At 33.3% G+C, this 12,448-nt stretch overlaps 1 protein-coding gene across 1 annotated transcript; it reads left to right on the top strand.

The window, feature by feature from the left end:
• The first annotated feature begins 11,229 nt into the window (after positions 1-11,229).
• LOC142972431 (malectin-B) lies at positions 11,230-12,316 on the top strand. The gene has a single exon (XM_076113540.1). The coding sequence runs from the start codon at positions 11,419-11,421 to the stop codon at positions 12,214-12,216; it is 798 nt and encodes a 265-aa protein (XP_075969655.1). The 5' UTR covers positions 11,230-11,418; the 3' UTR covers positions 12,217-12,316.
• Positions 12,317-12,448: the final 132 nt, after the last annotated feature.

Genomic DNA, 12,448 nt, shown 5'->3' with positions numbered 1-12,448 from the left:
CCGGCCGGTCTCATTGTAACTGGTAGACTAGAGCGCGTACGACACGCTGAAAACTGCCGAAGGCGACGCCGCACCGGACGCACCCGTCGCCTCCTCCTGCCGCTTGCAGTACGTGCTTTTCAATTTCAAACTATCCACGAAAATTGGATTTAATTTTTACTTCTTAATTTCTAACCACTGGCGATTATATTAAATTAACATCACCTCTATCATTCGCTTCGGTATAAACTCCAAAATATCTGTTTACGTAGGAGACAACCCTGTCTCATCTAAAAGAAAATGTACCATTTTTTCATTTATATAATGAGCTATTATGTTCCCTCGGGCGTTTCCATTTCCTAAATGGATTTTAAAAATAAAAAGTAGCGACAGCAGAGTTTCAAGCCATCAACAGCATATTTTCGAATAATATCCGCTAAATTGTATATAAAACAAAACAACGACGAATTAAACTAAATATTGTGTTATCGCATAAAATAAAATAAAGTCATCATCACTTATAAAAATCTTTAGTTGTGGACTTTATCTTCGAATCATACTATTGGCTATTAGGTATGTTATTTTAGGTGTATTACCAAATTAAAATTGAAAACCTAAAGTTACCTCTATTCGTACTGGCTGATTAATTAAACGAAACCTTTTTAAGTCTATCGTGATAAGCATCTAACTAAATAGATATTGATCTTAACAAATGAGCACTGCGACAGACATTAATATCATCTACGTTGCCGATTACCATTGACAAATAATCTGAAGTGAACTTATGATATTTTATGAGGCAATTCAAAATATAGGATTCCGTGAACAGGTTTTCTAGAATGTTTGCACAAATAATGTATCATTTGATCTCGTATGTAAGGTACATTCAGTTTCCGATCAAAAACATGATTATGACATATCGCCTGTGGCTCAAGGGCAGCTTATCTGAACTTTGTTTTATTCCCTTTGATTGTCCAGGAACAGCTCGCCGTAGGCAAGTAAATATTTGTGCCCACAACTGATAATTTATGTCCAAAGCTAAACCACAATAAATAAACAAAGTTCCTATAATTGTATGATCTCCCTTTGTTACTACTATCAGAATTTCTCAAAGTTAAAATAACTATACTGAACAAGCAGACAAAGCAAAGAGTCCTCACCATATTTTCGTTTCATTCCTAAAACAGCAAGGTAATGGTAATTACAAACGAGATATTATTGTACTGAAATGAAATAAAGAAATAAAATTGTATATATTATATCGATAATGTCGGAGGCCACACGACAGTTTCTCCCTGCAAAAATGTATCGAGTACGATGTAGAATTATACAAAACAGAATATATAGCTGGTAACGTTTTTGATTGTTTTGTCTTCTAAAAAATACATTAGTAGACATAATATCCAAAAATACGTACCAATTTTATATTATTATGTGGAGATACTTACACTCATTACTGAAAAGACCAGCATCATTTGATATTTCATGTTTACATATTGATGAATTGAATAAGAATCTGTCCAATATTACCATGGCCAAGAATATTATAAATTAACCGGTATACTTAAATGTCTACCTGATTCAACTGCCTTTAAATGTTACAAAGCCGATACAATTTATATTCAAACGTAAACACATTTTTCTTTTTAATTTTTGCAAAAATAAATTTAATAGGTATCTAAAATAATGTTAATATATTTCTCACGTGACTATTTCATTTTTACAAAATTGTTATTATCTATTCAATGCTTATATCATTAAACTAAATTACTATAATCTAGAGAAATGAATGCATGAGAAGAAATCACCGATGTGTAAAGAATGTCCTTTGTTATGTTTTCACACGATAACATGTTTATGTATAGGTACAGTAGTCTCCAGTTAATCCCAGCAACAGAACATTTTGTAAGATATTTGTGGACAAGATCGGAACTCTATCGGTTAGCGTGAAGCTGTAAAGCGTGAAATATATACCTCAATATCCTGTCGAGCACCACTGGATCGATACACCTACACGTCTGTCCAAGTTAATTGATATAAGGCACTTTGCCGTTGCAAATTTAATGCATCAGCTCTGCACTAAATTGTTCCGATTTTGGCACGCGAATACTAATAAAATGTCAGACATAATTATAATTTCATAACTGGCAGCAAACTATATATAAATAAAAGACATATTCAAGATATCTGTACCAATATCTATAGCAGATAATTTTGTGTCGTACTTTCAAAGTTCTTGCAACGGTTTTTCGATGGAATAAAATTATACCATGCTTAAAAAAATATTACAACTTCACGGTTCAGTTTATATCTTACCATTTCTTCATTCCAGTCAATCAGTGTCACGGGATATTACCACCATCCAATTTTCAATGCAATATTTGTGTGATGTAAATAAATGTTTAATAAATAGTTGCAAGGAGAGCATGAATGGCACTCTCTTATCCAATATAGACTAGTTACACAAATACTTAGGTATTGTCAAGTGTGTTTATGTTAAGAATGACTCACTATTACGGTTCAAACGGTAACCTAATAGTTTCGTATGACCTTTGATCGCCAGACAACACCATTAACAAGCGGTTTTTTGTCGCTTATCTATTCATTCTCTTTTACCGACGAAGGCTGCGTCGTAGAGATCTCAAGGCAATATTTTTATGACTTCATTTCGTTGTCCATGAAAATAAAATCTAGTCGACTTCTGCGGTGGTCCTTCCATGAGTTTCATAAAGTTTGAGTAACAAAAAATAAACACAGAGCTCTAATGTCGGGGCCCACTGTCTAGAGCAATACATTAGCTTGAGCTTTTGTTCCCCCAACAATCAGCGGCACATAATTAGCATCATTTACCAACATTAATCACGGAGCCTCGAGAACGCCACTGATCATTTGAGCGACATTTTCACGAACCAAGTCACAATCACTTATTTAGATAGACGCTTCATAATCGCCGTGAGTATAAATTGATATGTTAATTATGACGTTTCGGTCGTGTTTGCCAAATATAAATATGGACCGTTTCCAGGCTATACTTAGATAAATAAGAGCATCGATCACGCTACTGATTAGGGCTTGCTCCAGCGGTTGACTGTATTATCTTGACGGATTACGGCTGTTGGAGTAGAAGCGGTTCCCTTGTGCTTTATGATAGACTAGCTGACCCGCGCAACTTCGCTTGCGTCACATAAGATAGAATGGGTCAAAATTTTACCCGTTTTTGTAACATTTTTTATTGCTACTCTGCTCCTATTGGTCGGAGCGTGATGATATATAGCCTATAACCTTCCTCAATAAGTGGACTATCTAACACTGAAAGATTTTTTTAAATCAGACCAGTAGTTCCTGAGATTAGCGCGTTCAAACAAACAAACAAACAATCAAACAAACAAACAAACTCTTCAGCTTTATAATATTAGTATAGAAGTATAGATTCTCTAATTCTTTAACTTTATATCCAATGTCCAGCAATATAATTTTAGTAAATGTGTGTGCAAATTTAGCGTTATACTTAAATGTTTTATTGGAATTAAAATTTAATAACGTATCATCACGTTTTTATAAAAAAGATATGTATCTTATATGAATCTTAATTTGTCACATGTAGAGTACAATCAAATGAAGCCATTTCGTTTAAACAGTTATTCCCGTGCATACATTTTAAATGTTTCACACAAACTCTCGCATGCAAGTGAGTGGGCGTCAATCTTACCTTTGGGATTTAAGTGAAAAATTCTCATTTTGTAACAAATAAATAAGCCTATTTTATGAAAAATATTATTATCTGTAACGTGCACAGAGATTAAATTGTTCTTTATTTAGTTTACTCTCAACACTCGCAACGTCAGTAAAAAATATTTATGGTACTATCATATAATTGAAATTGGGCACGCACGATTCTATTAATTGAAACTTCTTATTTCATTTAGTAATGACTTGACACTATTTGCATTAACAAGTCGTTTCATTCTACAACTAAGATAGGTACAAGGTGAAAATGTTCTAGAACTCGTTACTTATCTCAAGTTGTTACTTAGCTTAGCTCTGCTAAAGTGTTCAATTTCTTTGTACCTGAAGAGTTTCAATAAAAATTCTTTGTCTTACACAAGAAGCTTTCGACAAAATAGAATCGTCTGTGTCAGCGAATCTGTCCCGATATTGCATCTAGTAGGACGTTGGACGGTATAGACAAAGACATCCTCCGCGTAGCAGAAATAATAAATATTTCTAAGAAATTTCTCCAGAAGCCACTAACCACGTACGCACGTAACCAGAGAGACCAAGTTCAAACAAATACTTGATGAAACAAATCACCAAATTCTTTGATAGAAACAAACGTAAACATTTACCTAATGCTCGCTTACGAGTGAATTGCGTTTACATCATCGATTTGAGTATGTCTAATGGCTCAGAAACTCCGCCAGCAAATATGTACCCGATGTAAACCTAACAAATAATCATTACTGTATCTATTTTCATCATAGTCTTACTCTTTCTATTAATAGAAAAACAAACTTCTATTAAATATCCTGAGTCTGAGTACAAAATTTACACGAACCAAAAATATTTTATGGCATAATAGGTACACCATTACGTAATTCATGTCAATTTACATAATATTATTTACAGAGTAGGTACCTATATTTTTTCTGAATGGATAAAGGCAGCAGACGAAAAATGCACCCACATGACATCTACCATGAGCACAAAATGACGGAACAATATAAATTCAGAAATCTGGTTTGTACGCGTTTAACCCCTAAAATACCTATTCTTTAGTATTTCAGTATAATGGATTTCCGTTTGCCGTAGAAATTTTAAAATTTCCTCACGTTGTGTTGTGAATAGAATGCAAATGACCGTCTCTCGAGCTTTATAATATCTTAGAAGTATTTTACTGCGAACGTGACGTTTTATACAATCTTAGACTAAGATTTTGAGTTCTTCTGCTCAAGAGCTAACATGTTCTTTGTTTCCTACTTACCGATTACTTACTGATAAACAAATAATAACATCTTACTGTTACGTAGTTACTAGGTAAGGTATATATTTAATGTATCGGAGCCAGCGGAAAAAGGGTCCTCGAGATCACTGGCGTTAGGGGTAAGTACTCGAATTATCCATGAAGCGGTAACGACGACTCGAATATCTGACAATATCGTAAGGGATGCACGACTACGTGGGGAAAGTTAGGTAAGTACTTCTAAAACGTGCCATGACGAGGAACCTTCCTTCGAATAATTAATTGCTTTTAGTCGACCTAAAAGCATCTCTCAGGGCTTTTGAGCCGATATCAAAAAGTTTAGACCTCATCGACCCCACTTAATCATGTATGAACGGAATTTTCTGCAGTTTAGGTATATTATACAATTTATATGTTCGACGGCGACACGGCTACGATAATATTCATCATTTGGCTTTATTTACAGCAGCTACTGAAGCAGGTGCTACACGTACAAAATATTTTGAATATATTCGCGTTATTCCTACAGCCGCAGGTGTACAATTTTTGGTACACCTCAACATAATGCGGTCATTCTAGTAATCCGCCGTAAAAGTAGACGGCTATATTATGTTGTGTGATAAATCGATGCATAAAATTAAATATTTTAGGGTGATTAGGGTGATTGATGGCGACGTGAGTGATTAGCATACCATAGATTTTCGGGGGTGCTTCATGGTGTTGAGAAGTTTGAAAAAGCGTCGTAGCGTGACTAATAAAATAATTCCCTTCCGATTTTGGATCGAAAGATAGAACGCTGAAATAGTATACGAATAAATCAGAATGCTAGTTATTTTGTGTTTTGTTGACCATTTCCTACTTATTCATAGACTGATTGCTTGAAATAGGAAATGATAGGAGGGCTTGACCGAATACGAGCCAGCCTCAAGTTAAGTAGTAACCGGCCCGAACTCTCCACTTATAAATATGTAAGCGAGAAAACTGCGTGTCTATTGCCTTTGAAGTCTATTGCTTGAATATATTTACTTATAATTAAAACAAACATTTGTATATCGTATATTATTTTTTACCTTTGGCAAGAATACGGTCACAATATTTTTATGGTACCTAGCGTTTTCATATAATTTAGCAATTCTGTTGTTTTAGTTAGTTATGCCACTTAAACCTTTGATTTTTTGTATTGCTGTTTAATATATGGTTCCTATTACCCGAAATTGAGTTTACTGTTTATGTTGGTTATTAAAGAAGAGAAATTAACTTCTAACAATACTAAAAGTAAGACATGAAATACTTGATAAAAGAAACATAATGAGCATCCGTAGGGAAATCTGTCATTACAGGAATCGAAATAATAAAAAGGCAGTGTCTCCTATTATACCGCGTACTCTTCAGACTTGAAGCATCATAACAAATGTTAAATTGGATAAAACTACGATATCTTCTATTTACTAAGTGTTACTAAAGCAGCATCTACGACTTCAGAAAATTAATTTTCCATGATTTCACGGGCATTTCCTATAAATAACTAATAAGAGTCACTAACTGGGATAAGTTCCTAGAAGATTTCTCTTTGACGAGTAGACTAGCAATAGATTGAAAAACTAAAACTAACAGCGGTAAGAGAAGACAGTATAATAGCGGCTATTATTAAATCCAGAAACTGTAGTCAAAATCTGCAAAACTTGTTAGTATCATTTTTACTTGTGTACGTCTAAGCATTTCATGGGTCGACATAATCCCATTGTTCGATTCGGAATTTGGCCCACTTAGCGCTCTGGTCGCGTCGCAAGCCGCCCCCGACGTAATCCGCGTAACTATGGTCAAGTCACAAAAAGCTCCAATAATTTATCAAAACCAGCCGTCGGCTTCATGCCGGATAACTCAGGATTGTTTCCTTAGTATCGCAACTCCAGTGATTCCTTTCCATTATTTGCATGAATTGCAAAATCATTATCGTATTTTTTATATTTACCTCCTCGAGCTTTGTTTTTTTTGCAAACTATACATACATAATTATAAAAGCAACCTGAGAATAATTTAGTTGGTATTTAATAACGTTGTTTCAAAGAATCATAAATATTCAAAGAATAATTGGAACCTATATTATTATAATGACTTCGAAATAATATCATTTACTTATCTTGAAAATAACAGTACCTATGTTAGTACTTATATCTAAGTTTCAGAGTTTCGGTGAATATTAAATCCACGTGTTTTAAATAACCTTTTGACCTGAAGCCTTTCTTCTCATCATACGAATTTTACATGTTCCATTGCTATAAATTACTTTGCCTCTCGTGTCTACCATTTTCCAGGGGACCCCTGATTTTGCTTTCCATTTTCTGTAAAGGACTTCTCTTTGTTATGTTACTGATCGAAATTCTACCCTATTCAGAACTTGATTCTCCATTTACGGAAATAAGAGTCAATAGAATAGTTTTATTTAGCTTTTTTATTATACGTATTTATGTGTCAGATACAATTATTATTAGACTTAATTATTCAGTATTTTATGTATTTCAAAAATAATATCGTAACATACGAATGCTTTATTTTCATGGTTTTATATGTTCTATCTTAGAAATGTTTGAATATAAAAAGCCATAATTACTTATATTATTCCTCATTGATTGCAATATAAGAAATGTGTAAAACTGTAAAGCTTTACCAATCTATTTTCTTTTTAGTTACATTAGCTGACCACGTAGGCACTTCCTACACGTGTCATGTAAAATTAGAATTATTTTACGCACTCAGGAATGACGATAGCCATTACAGTATAATGTTAAATGTAGGTTTTCTAACGTCATACCTAATGTAAATACATTAAACTCAACAAAATACTTACCTAAAACAGTGTACTGCTTTATTGGTAATGTTGTGTTGACAATTAGTTATGGGCACAGAAAATGACAAAAATCAGTCGTATCGGCATTAATATAATGTAACGATTATATCCAAATTACTCAAAAGTCAACAGTTTTCAAGTCCTGTACCTATATACAACAATAGTACATATACCTAGATATTTAAAAAAACTGAGAACAAAGCTTTACATAAGTATTCCATAAACAAATTCAACACTGAAAAAAAGAGTTTGTCATTAAGCATAAGTTTTAGGTGCTGAACAGAGCCCACAAACAGATTATACGCTAAGTGAAGTAAGTACCTGTGTAATAATAACCTCTCATGTTCAAGAGTAAAGTCGTTTAACTACCTGAACCATCCATAAAACATTCATCATGCTGTCATCGCGAGTGCGATATTGAAAATTTTGCTGAGAACAAGACGAAAGGAAAAGCTAAAATCATTAATATTGTAAGAACCTAATAAATTGATTTAATCTGTAGAAATATTGAAAATGTTTACATGACTGAACATTAAACAAAATACGAGAATTAGGTATCACGGCTATATCGTATCTGGCTACATAAGCCCCATATTAATTGAATTAAACAGGTATACTGTATTTTCTTAGTCGCTTTTGTACATCAGGATATGCTACGCTCGAACCTCTAATGACTGCCTCCGTGGCACAGTGGTTTAGGTTGCCACGCCGCTACCAATTGCGTCGGGATATCGCGGGTTCGAATCTCACACGGAACAATTATTTTTGCGATCCGCAAATAATTACTGTGGTTGCACTTTGTGTCCATTGTTTATATGTTTGTAAAAGTCCTCGCGACACAAGATCAATTCTTAATGCGGGTGTTGTTTTAAAACAGATAAAAAAATATATATGTTACCGTAAAAGCCCGAACTGTGGCAAATCCTAAGATTTTCCGGTAAAACCTAAGATTTACCAACTCTCAATGGTAAAAGTCCGAATAATTATTTTATTTCTTTATGTAGTTGCTTAATTAATCGCTAAAATTAATTTATAATTTTATAGTATGTGATTACTTTTCTCGTCTGCAACACACTTTTTGTAACAGGTTTAAATTTTGTGGATAATTTATGTTTGTGTATTTCAAATGTTAGATCTTGCTTCAGACTATTCAACCCTTTAGGCTACGATTGTAAATGTGCGCTCGGTTAACTTTCTAGAAAATGGTTTAGAACTCTATTGAAGTGTGTACATCTACTTGGTACTAAGTTTCGTTAAAGTCTTAGAACAAGATATTTCTATATAGGACTAGGTAATCTAATATCCCCCTAACTAAACTGTTAATGATTTTGCTACAAAAAATTGTATATGAATAAGACTAAAATTAATAGCTAGATATCAATATACTAAAATTTACCTACCTAAATCAAAATAGGATTCTTTTTAAAACCTCGTTGTGCTGGCAAGTATTTTACCGTAAAAACTAAAGTCATCATTATTGTGTTCCATTTTTTTTAAACAAGCTGTAGATAAATATAAATTAAGTCAAGGCACATAATTATGTTTGATTCCAAACTTTTACATAGCAGGGTCTCAGACAATAGGGACTTTTATTTTATTTAAACTGTGCCTACCAATTTAAAGTTACACAAATAGATTAGAAGTAGGTAATATTAAAACATTTGTGTAATGTAATTTAACAAACATTAATTTAAATCGTTTGCTGAAATCCTTTTTCTATTATCAGTATACTAATTATTATAATATTATATTAACTTAGGTATACTAACATTAAGTATAACTTTTTCGCAGTTGAAACAATTCAATCGGTAAGTTGGAATGTTGAATGTTTAAACAGCATAATTGAAAATGAAAAACCTAAATTCAACCCTTTTAATTAAAAGTTTTTGGTGTATAATTTCGTTATCGAGTAACAAATAAATGACCAAAGTATTCCAACAAGAACGTAACTCGGTGTTATTCATTAAAATTCGTTGGGGTATAATATTACCTGAGCTAAAATAAAATTCAAAACAACCTTTTTTCAGTTTAAAAATAAAACTTCAGAATTTTCGCTTACATACTAATCGGGAACCAATTTTTAATGAACCAGCATAATAATACATCCGTACGTATAAACGTAGTCAGAGTAAGTAGGTGCGTCCAGGTGATGAAAACGTGACATGGCCTAATAAACTTGTACCTGAATGTACCTATTATAAATTGCACGTATACACAGGTTCTACCTTTAAAGAATACAAGTCGATATACAACGCACAAACCAAGTAACGGAGGTATACAAGATGTAAATTAAAACTTTAACTCAGTATTTCATCTAGGTAACTCATTAGTACCTTCATAATAAGTTAACAATAAGTTATATGTGCCTTATTCATTTAATTAATGCGCTTATAAACCAATATACTAGTGGAGAGTGTTCGGTAGCAGCGGGATCAAACAGCGACCGCAACTATGAACAATAGTAAGTACCTAATAGATAGTTCTTAACTTGTAGGGTGTCTTTGAAACCAAATTTCCCTTAATTTAAGATTTAAATGAATGATATTTATATCAGTGGAAAATGCACTTATTAAAATCAATATTCTTAAAGGGTATCGATCGATCTTAATATGTAGTCTAGAAGAGTTACTTTATTTCGATAAATATAATACCTAAGAGACTGTCTGAGTCGCGAGCTTTTGTGAAATTGTATACGCCGAATCAAGTTACTTATATATTTTCTATTTATGAAATTGAATTCATTCTGTGTAAACAATGCCAGAGCATTCCAAATATATAATGCTTCATCTACACATTCGTTTAACACCCAACTAGTCTTTACTAGCCAACTCACGACCGAACAAAACATCGCACGCAATCATGACCCGTACTGTTGGACAAATGTATGGAGGGAGTATTACATTAGGGGTTATTAGGACAACTAGATGTCAGAAATCTTATTATACTCATATAAGTACCAAAATAAAAGAGTGGTCAGTCAGTAGTGCACCCCAAGTGCACCAGAAACATAAATTGCTAGTGCGGTACAAGATTTCGATTTCCGTCGAACAGTTTATTGCGCTGCCTGGTTAGCAGTTATGTATGGGAAAAGTGTATATTTTGAGTTTAAGAAACGCATATTCGCAAAAAGTGTCAACATTTTTTTTTATTTAAAAGTACACAAAAATATGATTTAGTATTTTATGAATTATTTTAGAAACTAAAAACTCATAAAGCATGGACAAAGAAATCCGATTTTTCTAATTTAAAATTTTTACTTTAATAAATTACTTACTCTGATTTTCTAACCAGAAAAATATGCATGCTATTTTTAAATTAACTGGTACTTAGGAAAGTTAATAATCTCCGTAAAAATTAAAATAAACGTAACGCTTCTCAAAAGCCTTGGCTTCAATATTAAAACTACGAAAAAATCGATTTAGGATTTGGCACTTGGCATAGTTGGCATGGCATGGTTAGCCGATTGCCGGTTGTTGCTTACTGTGTCAATTTTCACAAATTTTATAGAAATCTACTTCAAAGAAACTATGTATAAATAAACTCAGTGTACAAGTAAACTGTACGCGACTGCAGACTCGAGTGTAATTTTTATTTTGAAGTCTGCGAAAGGATATAATCGTTATCACAGAAAATGTGTCAGCTAATATTTTACACTGTTGTTACAATATTTTCTGTGTTAAAAACTGCTACTGGCTTAGGTGAAATAATCTATGCAATAAACGCTGGAGGACCGGCGCATACTGATATTTACGGAATTCATTATGAAAAAGATCCATTACAAGGAAGAATTGGCACCGCATCGGATTATGGTAAACAACTAGTCATGATAGGTAGAGTGAATCCTAAGGATGAAATACTATACCAAACGGAAAGATATCACCACAGCACGTTTGGCTACGATATTCCTGCTAGTAAAGATGGAGACTACGTGTTAGTTTTGAAATTCAGTGAAGTGTACTTCAATGCACCTAACATGAAAGTATTCGACGTGGTTTTAAATGGAGACCACACAATTGTTGCCGACTTGGACATTTATGATAAAGTAGGTCGTGGTGTTGCTCATGATGAGTACATTCCGTATTCAATCAAAAATGGTAAACTGTACTACAATGAAGAAGAATCTGACATTAGGGGAGGTAAAATTAAAGTAGAGTTCATTAAGGGCTACAGAGACAATCCCAAAATCAATGCTTTATATGTAATGAGAGGTACCATAGATGAGGTTCCAAAACTACCACCATTAGTGTGGCCAGAGAATGAAACTGAAGAACCTAGAGAGGAAGTTGAGGACAAGACTTCTAAGTCTAGGCGAGCTAGCGGGCCCAAACAACCAGACCCATATTCTATGGATGAAAGCTCTGTACTCATACCAGTTTTCATAACAATAGGTGCTTTTATTCCCCTGTTATTCTGTCTTTGCAAGCTATAATCTTCTTATGATTAAAATTCCTGTATTATTTTTGTGTGATTGTATGCTGTTTAGTATATCTCTATTTATTGTGGGTTATGATATATTTTATTTAGAGAAATCAGAGTGACTTTGATATTTCCAAGCACATAATTTCCAAGCTCAATGGTGATAGTACAAAGCCAACAAATGTGAAATGACTAGTGCCCGTCCCATGTTGAAAGATTAATTGAATAAATTCTACACTATGTGC

The sequence above is a fragment of the Anticarsia gemmatalis genome, chromosome 4, assembly GCF_050436995.1.
Source record: "Anticarsia gemmatalis isolate Benzon Research Colony breed Stoneville strain chromosome 4, ilAntGemm2 primary, whole genome shotgun sequence".
In the NCBI taxonomy this organism is placed as follows: Eukaryota; Metazoa; Arthropoda; class Insecta; order Lepidoptera; family Erebidae; genus Anticarsia; species Anticarsia gemmatalis.
The sequence above is the reverse complement of the archived record's forward strand: the minus strand, read 5'-3'. Positions and strand labels throughout refer to the sequence as shown.

Coding starts and splice junctions, on each gene's coding strand:
- LOC142972431 (XM_076113540.1), top strand. CDS start 11,419: ATGTGTCAGCTAATATTTTACACTGTTGTTACAATATTTTCTGTGTTA.